This window comes from Neofelis nebulosa, chromosome 4, assembly GCF_028018385.1.
Source record: "Neofelis nebulosa isolate mNeoNeb1 chromosome 4, mNeoNeb1.pri, whole genome shotgun sequence".
Lineage (NCBI taxonomy): Eukaryota > Metazoa > Chordata > Mammalia > Carnivora > Felidae > Neofelis > Neofelis nebulosa.
The window spans coordinates 73928507-73946438 of NC_080785.1; the positions used below are offsets into that span (position 1 = coordinate 73928507).

At 40.8% G+C, this 17932-nt stretch overlaps 1 protein-coding gene and 1 long non-coding RNA gene across 6 annotated transcripts in view; one reads left to right on the top strand and one right to left on the bottom strand.

Annotated features, from left to right (window-relative positions):
• The window catches only part of LOC131509415 (protein lifeguard 1-like), a 31889-nt gene extending 15091 nt beyond the window's left edge, over positions 1–16798 (top strand). For 2 of the 3 annotated variants that reach the window (XM_058725112.1, XM_058725113.1), the window contains exons 4-11: positions 366–444; positions 1156–1209; positions 1867–1957; positions 7198–7235; positions 7319–7406; positions 9420–9509; positions 12140–12187; positions 16269–16798. In XM_058725112.1, coding sequence (XP_058581095.1) covers positions 366–444; positions 1156–1209; positions 1867–1957; positions 7198–7235; positions 7319–7406; positions 9420–9509; positions 12140–12187; positions 16269–16421 — 641 coding nt within the window. In that variant the 3' untranslated portion in view covers positions 16422–16798. The remainder of the gene's footprint in view (positions 1–365; positions 445–1155; positions 1210–1866; positions 1958–7197; positions 7236–7318; positions 7407–9419; positions 9510–12139; positions 12188–16268) is intronic. The other variant, XM_058725114.1, reaches the window with a different exon arrangement.
• Positions 7369–13341, bottom strand: LOC131509416 (uncharacterized). Of its 3 annotated transcripts, none has more exons than XR_009260486.1 (3): positions 12688–13341; positions 8543–8661; positions 7369–7560 (listed from the first exon to the last, which is right to left on the bottom strand). It is a non-coding gene; the product is annotated as an uncharacterized LOC131509416 (long non-coding RNA). The 3 variants fall into 3 exon arrangements; XR_009260485.1 differs by having other exon boundaries at positions 12722–13339; XR_009260483.1 differs by having other exon boundaries at positions 12699–13339.
• Positions 16799–17932: the final 1134 nt, after the last annotated feature.

The following is a 17932-nucleotide window of genomic DNA, read 5'->3' on the forward strand; positions in this document are numbered from 1 at the left end:
TGCGCCACCCAGGCGCCCCTTAATGTTTATTTTTGAGAGAGAGAGAGAGAGAGAGAGAGAGAGTGTGTGTGTGTGTGTGTGTGTGTGTGTGTGTGTGTGTGAGAGAGAGAGAGAGAGAGAGAGAGAGAGAGAGAGAGAGAGAGAGAGAAGGGGAAGGGCAGAGAGAGAGGGAGACACAGAATCTGAAGCAGGCTCCAGGCTCTGAGCTGTCACAGAGCCTGATTCAAGACTCGAACTCACAAACCGTGAGATCATGACCTGAGCCGAAGTGACCACTTAACCGACTGAGCCATGCAGACGCCCCTATATTTCTTTTTTTTACTTTTGAACATTGTATCATAAACATAATGTTTCTGTCTCTTCAGCTTTCGTTATAAAAGTGTTCCTGATCCTGTCGGCTCAGTTGGTGGTCACTGGGGTGATTATCAGCGTGTTTATTTTCTGGTAAGTCTTTGTTACTGATGTAAATGAAATATTAAGTTGTTCACATTAATTCTTATCGAATCAACTCAATTTTGTTCATTAAAAATTATCTATTTTTTCTTAATCATTCATAGGATATAATATCTCTATAGCTTTGTTGTTTTTGAGGCAACTCTTAGACCAAGGTGTTGGTAGATTTCCACAGTTTTACTTCAACTTCCTAAGCCAAGATCTTTTTGTCTTAGTCTTTTTGGGGCGCTATTTCATTTTCTGTTTTCCCTGGCTATTTCCACAGATGAAAGTGGATAAAGGAAAAAAGGTGAGATTATGGAGGCCTTGGAGACTTGGAATGTTGAAATTATTTTAGGGACTATGACCCATCACTGCTTAAACCTATCCTGTGAAAATCTCTATTTACAAAACAAATATATGAGAAATTGATTTTCTTTGCTTTGTACACTTAGCAGTATTTTTTAAAAATAAAAATGTCACCAGGACATTTGCATTCATACATATTTAACTTACAACTTATTATGACTATCTTTTTATAAATATATTTTAAGAAGCAAGGTATGGTTATATGTTTCACCATTTAACTCCTCATTTATCATTGCCAATGATTAAGGGTTTACCCCTTTCCCATGAGATTGTTTTACTTCTACTGAAATATTACATTAGTTAGAAAAATAAACAATTTATCATTTAAAACTATATTAATTATTTTTTAACCAGGAAGGGTTTAAAAGCTTGGGTGCTCATGAATGCCTGGTTCACCTATGCAATCTTGTAAGTATTCTTGGATTTAATAAAGTGTGGTTTTTTTTCTATTAGCTATTGACTGAGGTTCTTTATTAGAAATTAGGTGAAGGTATAACATTCTTGAAATGATAAAATCATAGAGATGGAAAACAAGCAACTTAGTGGTTCTAAGGAGCTAGGGTGTGTGTGTGTGTGTTGTGTACCATAAAGAGATGGCATGAAGGAGATCTTTGTTGAGGTTTTAATGATGGGATAGTTTCAAATCTTGATTGTGGTGCTGGTTACACATGTCTACTCATAGATTTGTGTCCAAGTTCTATGACATAGCATTATATATACCTTGTACCAATGTCAAATCACTGGCTTTGGTATTATACTATATTTATGTAAGATGTAACCTTTGAGGGAAACTGAGTAAAGGATGCATGGGACCTCTGTCTCTTGGCAACTTTTTGTGAATCTATAATTATTTCAAAATAACATTTTTTTAAATTCTATGGATGAAAATGAGAAAAGTTAGTTTTAAAAGCTAAAAAAAAGAAGTAAAGGTAATAATCTGCATGCAGTTTTGTTTATAATAGTGATTATCAGATAATAATGTATATTTCTGTCTCTATTCATCTACCTGTATCATTTGATAAAATCACTGGAAACAAATAACACATGGCTTTCAGTTACCCTCAGGCCAGCATTTTTTGGTGTACTTATTGTATTTGCTTGTTGTGGGAATCTCCAGCGTCAGGTGCCTGTGAATTACATTCTCCTGGGAGTATTTGTAAGTAAACTTTGTTAGCATGTGTTGTTAGCTCACCTGTGAAATACATTTTTGACACATTACTAATTCTGCCTCTATCGTGGAAAATCTTCTTGTGGAATAATAGAGATAGAAATTATTTGTGAGATGTCCTCTGGGCTCAATCCTGGCTGTAACAAAGTCATAAACTTGTTTATGAGATCGTATCCATGCCCTTTTACTAAAGCTAGAGAATCTGGGCACACTGAGCAAGTCCTTATTGCCAGCGACCTTGCCTCTGGGAGGCCACGTGGGGAACCTGCTCAGAATCCAGGCTCCATTTCAGGAACAGTTAACTTGACTGTTAATGGCCCTCTGCCGGGCACAACAAACACATTCTGTTATGGAGAGTGGATTCCACATTTAGTTCACAAACTCATGTGTTTGAAGTATACTTTATTTTTGTAAGAGTTCTCTTATTTCTATTTCAAGTCTCACTGGGTGCAGAAACCCAGGTCAGCGCAGGTTCCCTTGGTTCCCCACCTTGCACCTCTGGCTTTTCCAGAGAGTTGGGGGTGAGGCTGGGGCTTCTGGTCCTGGGCTCTCCTCATTTCAGCACAGTCTGGTTCCTGTTTCACCAGCGCCTCCTGTGGGGCTTCCACTCACAAGGTCTCACCACATAGGTCCTTTCTTTGTGGATCAGTGCTGCTCTCTCTGGGCCACAGAAAATGTGTGGCTCCTTTTCTTGTAGCCAGTTCCTTTCTGTGCTGCCCACAAGGATTCCAGGAACTCAGCACCCTTCCATTGTGAAGATTTATGTACCAATTGATTTATTCCTCATCTGGTTCCATACGAGATTTGAGGTAGCTTATAAAAACACCCACAATATAAGAGGATAAGATAAACTGGTAGGGAAATCTGATGAAAGGAAAAATAAGGGTAAGAAAATAAAGTCAGTGGTTAGATTAGTGTACAAAATGCGTATGCTCCCTGAATAGCCAAAGCAATCTTGAGAAAGAAGAACAAAACTGGAGGTATCACCATTCCAGATTTCAAGATAATTCTAGATTTCAAGATACGCTACAAAGCTATAGGAATCAAAACAGTATGGTAGTGGCTCAAAACAGACACATAGATCAATGGAATAGAATAAATAAACCCACAATTATATGCTCAATTAATCTATAAAGGAGATGAAAATATACAATGAACAAAAGACAGTCTCTTCAACAAATGATGTTGGGAAAACTGGACAGCCATATGGAAGAAAGAATGACACTGGACTGCTTTCTTATACCATAAACAAAAATGAAATAAAAATGGATTAAATACCTAAGTGTAAGACCTGAAACTATAAAACTCTTAAAAGAAAACATAGGCAGTAAACTCTTGTAACATTGGCCTTAGCAATATTTTTTGGGATCAGTCTCCTCAGGCAAGGGAAACAAACAAACAAAAAAATTGGGACTACATCAGATTAAAAACTCTTGCACAGTGAAGGAAACCATCGTCAACAAAACAAAGAGGCAACCTACTGAATGGGAGAAGATATTTGCAAATGATTTATCTTAGAAGAAGCTAATATAGACCTATATCTTATCTGTATAGCTATATAGATAGATACTTATACAAATGAAATCTAAAAAAATCTACCAAAAAATCATACCAAAAAAATCTAATTAAAAATGCACAGAGAATCTGAATAGACATTTTTCCAGAGAAGACATATGGATGGCCAACAGATGAAGAGATACTTAACGTCACTAGTTATGGAAATGCAATGAGATGTCACTTCACACGAGTCAGAATGGCTAGTGTCAAAAAGACAAGAAATAAGTGGTGGCAAAACGGAGCTCTCTTGGCCTGTTGATGGGACTATAAATTGGTACAGTCACTGTGGAAAACAGTATGGAGTTTCTCCAAAAATTTAAAATTAGAAATACCATATGATCCACTAATTCCACTTCTGGGTATCTTCCCAAAGAATGAAAACACTAATTGAAAAAGATATATGTACCCTATGTTTATTGCAGCATTATTTACAATAGCCAAGATATGGGGGCCCCTGGGTGGCTCAGTCCGTTGAGTGTGTCTAACTCTTGATTTCGGCTCAGGTCATGAGCCCAGGGTTGTGGGATCAAGCGCCCCATTGGGCTCTGTGCTGAGTATGGAGTCTGCTTAAGATCCTCTCTGTCTCCCTCTGCTCCTCTTCCCACCTCAAGTGCGCTCTCTCACTCTCTCTCTAAAATAAGAACAACAACAAAACAATAGCCAAGATATGGAAGCAACCTAAGTGCTCACTGATAGATGAGTGGATAAAGAAGATGTGGACATATGTACAATGGAATGTTATTCAGCCATAGAAAGAATTAAATCTTGCCATCTGTGATAACATGGATGGACCTTGAGGGTAAGTGCAAAGTGAAATAAGTTAGAGAAAGACGAATATCATACGATTTCACTTATATGTGGAACCCAAAACAAAACACAACAAAACAAATGAATAAGCAAACAAAACAGAACCAGATTCACAAATACAGAGAAAAAGCTAGTGGTTGTGAATGGGAATGGGGTAGATAGGCAAAATAGGTGAAGGATTTTAAGAGTTACAAACTTCCAGTTATAAATGAATCAGAGGGATGGAAAGTTCCAGGGGAATATACTCAATAATATTGTATGATGGCAGCTGATAATGTATTTATTGTGGTAAGCATTTTGCAACATATATAATTGTCAAATCACTGTGCTATATACCTGAAACTAACACAGTATTGTATGTCAACTGTACTTCAATGAAAAAATTTTAAAATGCATAATCCTGTGCACTTGAGTGTGATGAGGCTAGATTTGGGCCTGTGCCTTCGGGTGGTCAAAGAAAGTAAGGACACATGACCAGTGGTGACATTCTCAGCATGCAGATAGCTCGGTGTCTAGTGTGATTTATATGTTGGGAAGCACATCTTCCTCTGGAGACTAGCTCTCTGATGCCCACGTCTGGGCATCTGGGCATTCCTTGGCTGCCAGTGCATTGAAAGGCCTTTCTTACCTGGTGTGGATACCTTGCTCATCACTCGGGGGAGCAGATGGGGTTTCCTAGTTCCTGGACAGACTACACTCAGGAAGAAGTGCAGGTTAAAAGCCAGGCATAGAAAGATAACTATACTAGAGCCTAGTCCTAGAGCAGAGGTGATAGGATGGGGAGAGGAGGTACTTTTCTAAAAATACTTGAAGTTTTTATTTAAAAAGTTTCCATGTTTTTAATGTTTATCACAAGAAGAGATCAAAGCTCTCATCTCTGAGGTTTTGTTGTTTATCCCGAAGCAGGGAACAGCTTAAGAGAAGAAATATACACAGGCAAAAAATTAGATGCATTTTGTAGACTTTATGTTTTGGCTAAGTATTAGGAAATATATGGAGAAACCATTTCAGAAAAGGAGTTGAGGGGAAAAAAGCACACATACCGAAGACAGCTTTTGTCCCATAGAATTTTGAGCCTGTGTTCTGCGCTCTTGAAGCCATCAGGCAGGTTTGACTTCTAAGGCCTCTTGTTCTTCTCTTTGGAAAACTGAAGGGTGGTTTCCACCTTTAAATCATTCTCTCTCCCTCTACTTCTGAGCCCTATCTTCCTCCCACTATCCTCTCCCCACCCCACACACACTTATGTGCTGCTAAAGATAGAAAAACATGAAGCATTTGAGCAAGTAGAAGAAGAAAATCTTAAGAGGAAGTTTGGAAGCAAGCACATTATTAAAATATCATGTGGGGGGCACCTGGGTGGCTCAGTCGGTTGGGCATCGGACTCTGGATTTCAGCTCAGGTCATGATCTCACAGTTTGTGGGTTTGAGTCCTGTATCGGGTTCTGAGCTGACAGCACGGAACCTGCTTGGGATTTTCTCTCTCCCTCTTTCTCTGTTCCTCCCTCACTTTCTCTCTCTCTCTCTCAAATAAACTTAAAAAAAAAAATCATGTGTAGGGGCACCTAGGGGGTGGCTCAGTCAGATAAGCTTCCAAATTTGGCTCAGGTCATGATCCATGAGTTCAGGCTCCATGTCAGGCTCGTACTTACAATTCAGTCTCTGTCTCTCTCTCCCCCTCCCCCCAGAGTGTCACACTCTGTCTCTCTATCGAACATAAATAAACATTAAATTAAAAAAACAATCATGTATACATGGAACAGATACACTGTTTTTAACCTGTGGTGGAAATAAGGACAGCTTTGGTAGATTTAACAAAGAAGAGAATCAGGCAACTACTCACCGAGTCTGGGAAACACAAAGATGCAATCCAGGACTCTCAGGATTCCAGTTCTTCTCGTCTCTTATCCTATATGATGTTGGCCAGCTGGAGAAGTTCAAAGCCACTCTAGCAGTCCTTGCACCATGGTTAAAATGTGTCTTCATTTGTACTCCTGGAGACCAGAGCATTCTTTCCTGGCTCTTGCCATGGACCAGAGGGTTAGCCGAGTTTCTGGATTTGGCTCTGGTGGAGCTCCCTACCAGCTGGAGAATGTCCTCAGGCCCTTCAGCCACTGTTAACTGTTGCCTCACCCCACCTGCCCACTGTCCTGGAGCCTGACCACGAACCCAGCTACAACCTCGTTGCCTTTTTTTGGTCTCTGGCTTGACCACCTGCTGACTCTCAGCACCTGCCCCTCTCCCACATGGCCCCAGCAGACCATGGAAACCCTCTGGCCTGATGCAACCTCAATGCAGCCCTCTTCCCAGCCCTGGATGGGCACCTACAGGTGCAGCCACACCCTCTGTAGAGATCTGTCCTGGAGCCCCATCCCCAGTCCTGAAAAGGTCTCAATCCTCCTCCCTCATCTGAGGTTTGAAGTTTTCAACTCTCACCCAAGCCTGTAGGAAAGGTCAGCACTTGAAACTGTTGGTGAAGAATTAGTAGAAACAGAATGTCCTGCTTTGATAAATTGTTAAGGTGTGTCTGTGTGGGTGGGCCCATTTGATCTGGTCTTACAGATAAACCTTTTATTATGGTTTCCATATTCCTAACTAACACATATTTAATGCAATCAATATGCTGAAAGTTACTCCTGCATTCTAAGGAATTTTTACTAATAGAAGAATCTTGTCAGGCTCAGGGGAATGTTAGGTAAATGTTTAGTTCTACTATTTTTGTCCCATAATTAACCTTCCCATAGCTCTGGGCACCGGGGTTGTGCATATTCCCACTCCCTAGACCCCGCCAACACACACACTCTTTAAATCATCTCTGGATTCTGGGCCTATGGGACCAGGGTTCTGATTGTGAATTTTGTCTTTAGACAGTTCTTCAAGGTCTGCTGCTGGGAGCTGTTTCAGTGTAAGTCTTTGATACATATTTCCTTTCTCATGTGTGCTTTTCTTTGTATGTATGTGAACAATAATCACAGTCTCTGGTTTTAGTTTCTGTAATACAGAGGAAGTGCTGTGGGCAACAGCAGTGACTGCTCTGGTGACGTTATCGCTCACTTTATTTGCTCTTCAAACAAAAGTATGTATCACCGAAAACGATTTCTGTCACAAGGGAGTGTGTAGATGTGTTCCTTTGGCCCTTCCTGACCCATTCTTATCTCTCCTCCTTCCTGCTCACTGCTGTCCTGTGGGCCCACCTCCGTAGCTTCTTCGCCTTCTGGCTTCTGACTTTCCTAGTAACCACGTTAAAAAAACAAAACAAAACAAAACAAAAAGAAACAGGTGAATTTAATTTTAATCATATATTTTATTTAACCCAGTGTATGCAAGGTATTAACATTTCAGTAAACAATATAACGCAAATATTGAGACCTTTTACATTCTTTTTTGAGGTAAAATTCAAATTCAGTGTGTATTTTATTATACTTACAGCATACTTTACTTCAGACTAGCCACACTTTGAATGCTTACCTAGCCACAAGTATGGAATGCATAGCTCTAGACAAGTATTTAAAAACAATTTTTTGTAAAATGTTTATTTCTGAGAGAGAGAAAGCAGGGGAGTGGCAGAGTAAGAGGAAGACACAGAATCTGAAGCAGGCTCCAGGCTCCAAGCTGTCAGCACAGAGCCCAACGTGGGGCTCGAACCCACAAACTGAGATCATGACCTGAGTCGAAGTCAGATGCTTAACCGACTGAGCCACCCAGGTGGCCCTCTAGACATACATGTTTTATTTTTTTATTTTTTAATTTATTAAAAAAAAAAATTTTTTTTAATGTTTATTTATTTTTGAGACAGAGAGAGACAGAGCATGAACGGGGGAGGATCAGAGAGAGGGAGACACAGAATCCGAAATAGGCTCCAGGCTCTGAGCTGTCAGCACAGAGCCCGACACGGGGCTTGAACTCATGGACCGCGAGATCATGACCTGAGCCGAAGTCGGCCACTCAACCGACTGAGCCACCCAGGCGCCCCTAGACATACATGTTTTAAACAGCCATCAGAATCCTCTGGAGGGTTTGTTAAAACACAGATTCTGGACACCCTGGAGTTGCTACTTCAGAAAGTCTGGGACACAGCCCAATAATTTGCATTTCCCAGATAGTGCTGGTTTGAGAACCACATGTGGAAACCTAGTGCTTCTAATTATTCTCTTGGTGTGCAAGAAGTAAGGAGTGAGGGAGGACATAAAGGAGTTAGGAAAAAGCTCTTACAAGAAAGTATCCTGGATTCAAGGGTCTTCTTTTGCTGTATAATATTCTGTTCAGGTCAGAAGATGCATATTCCCCTTTGTTTAAAAAAATTCCTCAGCTTCCCCAGGCTGTTTTCATCCCTGATTTATGAAGGCAAAACCAAAAAGCATATTAATAAATTTCAAAATTACAAAAGAATCAGCAATAATTTTTGAAAGCTTAGTGTATATATTTTTATTAAAATATATGCATACAAACATGGAAAGGCGCCCAGTTCATTGCTGTATTTTATGCACATGCTTTCAGAAATATGACCATACTGTACATACAAATTTACATTCTATTCAATGTACATTTTTTATTAGGGGAAATGTCCTATAAATACAAAAATAGAATAGTATAATGAGCCCTCATGTATCCACGGCTCTTGTTATTTCATCCATACTCCTACCTTCTTCTCCCTCATGAAGCAAATTCCAGTCAACACCACACTTTTTTTTTTTTTCAACGTTTTTAATTTATTTTTGGGACAGAGAGAGAGCATGAACGGGGGAGGGGCAGAGAGAGAGGGAGACACAGAATCGGAAACAGGCTCCAGGCTCCGAGCCATCAGCCCAGAGCCTGACGCGGGGCTCGAACTCACGGACCGCGAGATCGTGACCTGGCTGAAGTCGGACGCTTAACCGACTGCGCCACCCAGGCGCCCCAACACCACACTTTTTAATGTAGCGTTTTTCAGTGATAGGGGCAAATGGATGTCTGTGGTTCTCAGAATTGTCCAGGGTAGATTATTAGCAAATGGGACAATTTCTATCTATAGGACATAAGATGCATCTCTAAACCTCCTGAAATTCCTTCCAGATGATAAGTGAGCTGTTTTTGTGTTATATTTCCTCAGTGGGATTTCACCATGCTAAATGGGATGCTGTTCGTTTTTCTCTTCGTACTGTTAATCTATGGAATTTTCTTCCTCTTCATATGCTCATATGTAAGTGGGATCTCGTTTGGGAACCTCAGAGAATTGTTAGAGGGCAAAGTGCTGGTTGTGTTGGCCTAGATCTTCTGTGAAGCAGACACTCGGTTGGGTGAACTGGGTGAGGACTTGAATGGGAGAAGTGTCTGTGAGAGAAAAGGGGCTGGGGAGTCTCTGAGGGCTGGAAGACGTGCCCCACCACAGTAGCACATCTGACACCAGGTGAAGGGGAGGGAAGGTGGGCAGTGGGAACATTCTAGACATGAAGTCGAGGAAGGTTCAGCAAGGCTGTAGGGGGAGTGTGTGTGGGGGGTTCCTTGAGCTAAAGTTGACTGTAGTCAACTTTACAACTTTATTGTAGGAATAATACAAATATTTATTGTGTTGTGTAGTCCTGTGTCTCCCAGGAAGTACTCTGCTGCTCCCCAGTGACTGACAAGTGACAAGCGTGGCCCAGAAACTCACTGCAGTGGGCTGCACAGCACAGCAGCTGGGCACCTCCCAGTAGCTGGAGGTCTGTGAGGCCTGTCCTTGCGGCCGCCCAGCGTGGTGTGGTTGGGGTCCTGTTGGAAGCGTGGGGCATGAAAACGGAGCTCCTTCTCTAGACTATAGCTGTCTTTCCCCACGAGGGTCTTGGGGTGAACCTACCCACAGGGCTGGTCAGACTTCTCCTATACCTGGGTGCTGCTGGTTTGAAGTAATGAAAGTGGAGTGATGGGCTTTTCAGACTTTCCCGATGGCAGCGTAGAGTAATTCCAGCTTGCTTGCTTGCTTTCCTTCCTTCCTTTCTTCCTTATATATATTCATTGACTTCTTACCAGATATCAGATATAAGCTTGTGGTTTTCTCATAGGCATTACATTTAATTCTCATGACCTTTATGAAAAGTACATGTGTCATCTATTGTTTAGCTAAAAACACATGCTCAGAGAAATTAAATAATTCACCCAGGTCTACACAAGGAGTAAGTGGCAGGGGTGGGATGAAAGCCAGATCTGTGGGACGTCAGTGCCATGCTCTTCCCAGCGCACAATCTGTGGATGGAGGCTAGAGGGGGTGTGGGCCCGGCTTGTCATTGGCCCCTGTGGGGAGACCCTATGGGCAGCCAGCTCCACTGAGGATTGGCCTGGAGCCTGTGACCTTTTGACTAAAGCCCTAAGGCCAACTTGGCCCAACTGCTGAATCCAAGAGTTTCTTTGACAACAAGTAGACTTGTTAAGTGATCTTCAGACAGATAACTAAGAGTTAAGCCTGAATTGGTTTAGCTTTATGAATGACTATATAGACTTATAGTTAGGGAGATTTTATTTTATTTTATTTTTATTTATTTTTGTCGCATCTATTTTTTAGAGGTAAACTCGAAGATATAACAAAGATGTGCCTTAAAAGGCCACACAGCTCTCCATTTATTATTATGGCTGGTAGCCATAATAATACAAATTGGTAGGAATAATATTGGTAGGAATAATACAAATATTTATTAGGTTGGTTCCATAGGTCTTTACAATACCATTTAGGTGCAGTTAAGAAACAGTGTTTCCTACTAGATAGACGAAACTTTGTTCCCCCTGTAAACTTCCTTTCACAAATATTTACAATATATAATCTTACACACATGTTAAAATGGAAGGGAAGACTTTTGACAGAGGCTTGTTGTAAGTATACAGGCTTGTTTGACTTTGGCAATTTTGAATTCTTCAGACTCCAGTAATCAGGTATTTTCTTACTATTAGCTCATTCCAGAAATACTGTCCCTCCCACACTATGTCACTGATTCCTAGTTTATGTCATTGGCCAAGGATCTTCCCTGGTTAGCAGAATGCTCTATTTGTCTAGGATGAGCTTTCTTGTCCTGAAGAGTGAATGACATTATTTTTCTCAGATGTTATATACCACTTCTTTATCCTCTCCCTCTATAGAGCCAACCCCTTTGGCATTCACATCAGTCCCATATTCTGATCAGGGCTGTTTTGGTTGCAAGGAACAGACACTACCCAGACTAACTCGAGGCAAAGACCCAGGGAAGCTCATTGAACTCCTAGGTGGGAAGAAGCGGCAGGATTCACAGAAATGGAAATCCCACATTCCTCTCTTGGGCTGAGTTGATCAGCCTTTTCTGTATAGTAATAATAGCCCCAACAGTAGCTGATGATGCAACAGCCTCTGGGAATTGATTTCTGACTGGCCTGGTGCATCTGTGTGATCTTACTTTCTGGTCAGTCAAGAGAGTCACTGCTGTTGGAGTAGACATCTTCCACCTCTTGTCAGTTAGCCCTAGCTAGGGTATATGAGGGTCACTATTTTCACAGAGCCACCCATTCCAAGAGTGAGTATAGGGGCAGACGCCCTAGAAGGGCTATGCAATGGTGCATAAAGTGAACCATATCTAGTATGTTCTACTTGTCCTACCATGCGTGAGATGTTTAGCACTTATCTAGCAAAACTGATTCGACAAGGGTAGCTTTCATGTATTTGCTGAATGGAATTGAGTAGATGCTGTTGACCACTATGTTCAAAAAGATGAAATTCCCCACAGATGTGACTTTCCTTAATACTGGGTCCTTATCTGACAGCAGTAAACTAAGTGAGCCCTTTCGTTATTCCAAACCTTTTTCTTAACATACAATTGTTTCTTCTCTTTGCAGTGGTTGCACCTATTGTATGCTGGTCTTGGAACTGTACTCTTCTCACTTGTGAGTCTAATTTCTCCCTCTCTTTGACAAAGAATATGGTCTGTGCATTGACAAGTGCTAGGCCCAGAGTCAAGTAGAGTCAGTATTTCATTTTCCCCTCCTATGCCTCCCCCTCTTCCTTTCCCTCCTTCTCCTTCTTCTTTTTCTTTTTTTAAAAAATTTGTTAAATGTTTATTTATTTTTGCCAGAGAGAGAGAGAGACAGAGCATGAGTGTGGGAGGGGCAGAGAGAGGGAGACACAGAATCCAAAGCAGGCTCCAGGCTCCGGGCTCTCAGCACAGAGCCTGATGCAGGGGTCAAACTCACGGACTGCAAGATCATGACCTGAGCCAAAGTCAGACACTCAACCGAGCCACCCAGGCGCCCCTATTTTTCTTTATAAAGACATTTTTTAGAGCACTTTTAAGTTCACAGCAAAAGGGAGAGGAAGGCACAGACATTTCCCACATATCCCTTGCCCCCACACACGCATGGCCTCCCCCCCGATCAACATCACTCACTAGGGTGGTACCTTTATTACATTGCCGAACGTACATTGACGCGTTATAATCACCTAAAGTTCACATTAGACTTTACTCTTGGTGTTGTACAGTCAGTCTATGGGTCTAGATAAATATATATTGACAGGTTCCATCATTATGATATCATACAGAGTGTTTAAAAGCCCTAAAAGCCCTTTGTGTTCCACCTTTTGATTCCTCTCCTACCTCCAACTCCTGGCAACCACCAATCTTTTTCCTGTTGCCAAATTTTACCTTTTCCAGAATGTCATATAGTTGCACACCATCTATAGCCTTTTCAGAATGGCTTATTTCACTTAGTGATGTGCACTTAAGGTTCTTCTGGGTCTTTTCATGACCTGATAGTTCATTTCTTTTTAGTGCTGAATAACATTCCATTGTCTAGATGTGCCACAGTTTATGTATCCATCCACCTATTGAAGGACATCTTGTTTGCTCCCAAGTTTTGGCAATTATGAATAAAGCTGCTGTAAACATCCCTGTGCAGGTTTTTCTGTGGAGTTTTCAACTCCAATGGGTAGATAGTAAGGAGTGTGATTACTGGATCAGATGGTAAAAAGTATGTTTAGTTTTTAAGAAACTGCCAAACTGTCTTCAAAAGTAGTTGTACCATTTTGCATTCCCACAAGCAGTGAATAAGAATTTGTTACTTAACATCCTCAGCAGCATTTGATGTTGTAAGTGTTCCCAAATTTGGCCATTCTAATAGTGGTATCTTATTGTTGTTTCAATTTCCATTTCCCTTATGACATATGATGAGGAGTATCTATTAATGTATTTATTTGCCATCCATGTATCTTCTTTGGTGAGGTATTGCCTATGTTTTTCAGCCCAGAGAACAAGTAATGATCTTTTTAAATCAGATTGTTTGCTTATTGTTGAGTTTTGTGTGTGTGTGTGTGTGTGTGTGTGTGTGTGTGTGTGTGTGTGTGTATTTGGGGCAACAGTCCTTTATCAGATGTTTCTTTTGCAAATATTTTCTCCCATCTATGGCTTGTTTTCTCATTCTCTTGACATTGTCTTTCACAGAGCAGAAGTTTTTAATTTTAATGAACTTCAGCTTATGCATTATTTCTTTCATGGATTATACCTTTGGGGTCATATCTAAAAAGTCACCACCATACCTTAGGTAAAAGATCCTCTGTTATCTTCTAAGAGCTTTATAGTTTTGTGTTTTACACTTAGGTCAATGACAAAACAAATTTTTGTGAAGGATGTTAGGTCTTTGTCTAAGTTTTTTGTTTTTTTGTTTTTTGTTTTTTGTTTTTTTTGCATATGGATGCCCAGTTTTTCCAGCACCATTTGTTGAAGAGATTATCTTTGCTCCATTGTATTTATTGCCTTTGCTCCTTTGTCAAAGATCACTTGACTATATTTACATGAATCTATTTCTGGGCTCTCTAGTCTGTTCTATTGATCTATTTGTTTCTTCTTTCATCAATACCATACTGTCTTACTCCATAGTAAGTCTTGAAGTCAGACAGAATCAGTCCTCCAATGTTGTTTTTTTCCTTTAATGTTGTGTTGGCCATTCACACCTACCCCCCCCCCCCCAACCTTTCTTTTTAGTGTAATCATACTATATAGAAGGTTCTACCTTTGCTTTTTCACTCAAAAATAATGGTGTTCACATATTAGCAGTCATGGATTGAGCTTATTCTTTTTTTTTTAAGTTTATTTATTTATTTTTTTTGAGAGAGAGAGAGAGAGAGAGAGAGAGAGAGATTGCAGGAGGGGTAGAGAGAGAGAGAGGGAAAGAGAGAATCCCAAGCAGGCTCCATGCTGTCAGCACAGAGCCTGATGTGGGGCTCAAACTCACAAACCATGAGATCATAACCTGACTAAAACCAAGAGTTGGACACTTAGCTGACTGAGCCACCCAGGTACCCCAAGTTCATTCTTTCTTAAAGGCGCATGGTATTCCATTTTATGCTTTTATCATGTCACATATTTTAAGTTTTCCTTTAATTATTTTTGGCATTTCCAAACATACCCAGAAGTACCAAGAATGGAGTAATAAACTCCACATACTATCACCAGCTTAAAAATACCCACATTTTGCTTCATCACGTTCCTTTTTATTAGAATTATGTCCTGTCTATTTTCAAATGTCAGAAAAATTTAGACCAGGAAGTTATGTATGTATAATTCAGTTTTCTTATTTCTTCTCCTAATACCGAAAGGAACTAACTTGTGCTCATTTTCCTTTACTCTTATGCTCTCAGCCTTTGCATATTGATGCCTGCTGTTATATTTCTTGTGTCCTGTTTCAGGCATAGTTTGTTTCCATGCAAAAGTACATTGGTGTTTCTGTTCCCAGTTTGGAGGCAGAGCAAAAATTCTTGTAGCCTCAGACAGGTCTACCCAACACTAAACAGATAAAGCAAGAGGGACATTGACATTTTTTCAGCGGGGTGAGGAGGGGATGCTTAGCCACCAGAGTTGTAGGGAGTGAGGCAGGGTGTTACTCCCAAATGCTCCTGGGGATCTGAATCCCAACTGGGGCTTCCCTGTGGGCTGGCTGTGTCTTGGGTTGTGTCCTGAACCCCATTCTCCCTGAGGGGGAGGGGGACAGGTGGATCCCAGCTCATCTCACTCTCACTTTCCTGTCTGCCTTCAAAAACATAATTTCACCTGGAAGGTGTACTCCTAACAACCAAGGCATGTCTGTGAAACGATTAGAAGTTATTATCCCTCTTATGAGAAGAAATAAGGTAAAGTCAGGAGTTCTTGGAGGGGATGAAGAGAGAAAAGTGCTTCTCTGTAGAAGTCAGGACCTCAGGGTTATAAATGAAGTCTGGAAGCTCCGCTGCTGTGCAGCCTGCTTTTTAGGGTGACCAACTGTCCTTGGTTTGCCTGGGACCGAGGGGTTTCTAAGGAAACCTCCTCTAATGTCCTCATGCTGCCCAGGGCTGCTCACCCAGCCACAAACACAAGGGTGAGTGAGCTCTCTGGCTCTTTTCCTGCAGTTTTAGGAGCTCCTCATTCTATCTACTGCAGCTGAGCTACACTTTTTTGAGGGGGAAATATTTATCTATATACAAATCCCACCTTCCCCTCATTCTATGTTTTGGAAATACTAACATCATCATAAAGCCATTCCAATGGCAAGGTTTGAAAAATGCTATCATCCAAAGCTCCAAGAATTTCAGCATTATTGCTGCACATCAATCTAAAGGTCAGGAACCATCTTTATTTTCATTCTTGGTTCACCAAGAACATGTGGGAAAATCACAAATACAGGGCAGTTTGTAGTTTATCTCTGTGTCCAATTGTCCCACCTCATTGGCTAAAGGAACAAAGTTTTCTGGATTTGGAAAGCAAAAGAAGGCTCACAGACTTGATCCTGCTGGCCTCAGGAGGATGAAGCACTTGTAATAGAGTACAAACTCTGGGACATAGTGAATGGTTGAGGCTGTAAAAATAACCTAACTTAGCCATAAATCGACTTTATGCAATATATTTTACTGATGCTAAAATATTTTCTCCAGGTAATTTAGGATACTTATTTGATAGAAATATACCATTTTTGTAGCTAATTCTTCCTTCTTTTCTTTAAGTACTTGGTGATGGATGTGCAGCTCATGGTGGGAGGGTGCCACCATCACTCTGACCGGCACCCCGAGGAGTATGTTTTTGCTGCCCTGAACATCTACTTGGACATAATCAACCTTTTCCTTTTTATTTTGGAACTGATTGGACTGGCACGGTAGTCATATGGCCAAACTGGTTCATGTTGAAAAAAGGGAAGGAGGGATGCTTCTGAAATGTTGCCAGGCTCAGACATGAGAAGGTTACCACTTCATAAACCTTTTGTTAACAAAAATATTTAAAGATACTTACTTTTTGTCAAATTAAATCAAGCATTCAGTAGATGGTAGCTGTAGCTGTGATATTTTTGGTTCTATTGTCACATTGCAAAACTATCTGGGGGACATTTCTAATTTTTATAAATTCAAAAGATGAGTATCAAAATTACATGCTTACAAACATTTGCAAGATGCCCATTACAGTGTTGAAGTTTTCCAGGCAGTATTTCAAGCAGTAAACAACATCTCTCTACATGAATAAATTTGATTACAGAAACCTATATGTACCCATTCTCTTCTCTTGGACATTCTGTGGACATTTTTGAATATTTTGGCATCTGACCTTTTTTTTTTTTTTTTTGAGTAAGATAAACTAAAGAATTCTGCCTTTTCCCTGTATTCCAGAGTCAGACTGGAGAGAATAGTAGTATCTATCTAGTAGGGGTCAGAGGAAATTAAGAGAGTTAATGTGCAAAAAGGGCTCAGGATAGAGTATCAGCTATATTGTCACTGTCCTATCTATACTCCCAGGCTTAACTCAGCAACTACCTCCACTGATTGTCTGGAACAGCTAAAAAAATAATCATGATAAAACACACATAACAAAATTACCATCTTAACTATTCTTTTTTTTTTTAATTTTTTTTTTAATGTTTATTTATTTTTGAGACAGAGAGAGACAGAGCATGAATGGGGGAGGGTCAGAGAGAGAGGGAGACACAGAATCTGAAGCAGGCTCCAGGCTCTGAGCTGTCAGCACAGAGCCTGACGCTGGGCTCGAACTCACAGACCGTGAGATCATGACCTGAGCCGAAGTCGGACGCTTAACCGACTGAGCCACCCAGGCGCCCCACCATCTTAACTATTCTTGTACGGTTCAGTAGTGTTAAGTACGTTCACAGTATTGTGCAACCCATCTCCAACAAATGTTTCATCTTGCAAAAGTGAAGCTCCATACCCACTGCAGTAAGAAGTCTCATAGCATTTTCCATCATTTATTTATTTATACATATCTTATATAACTGGTTTGATTACGTTCCTGAAGGTCATAGATTAGACAGGTCTTTATATCCCTTCTGGAGTCTCTCACCTTGTTGGTGTGAGATGCTTGATGAGAAAATTTTCACTGAGATGTAAAAGTTCACAGTTTCAGAGCCATCCAAGTGAACCTGTGGCTACATCCTTGCCTCACTTGTTTCTAATTTCAGCCAGTCTCTGGTGCTCGCCCCAGCAGGAAGCATGTAAGTCACGTCTGCAGGATGAGCAAAGGCATGAAGCAGGCCCACACCTGGTGTGCTTCAGGTGGCTCAGGGAGGGAGTTGGAAAGAAAGATTTATGTAGAAGGATGGTTATGCCAGGTGATTAAGGACCTCAACTTTCAGGCTCAGGATTTCAGACCTTTATCTTGTAGGCAT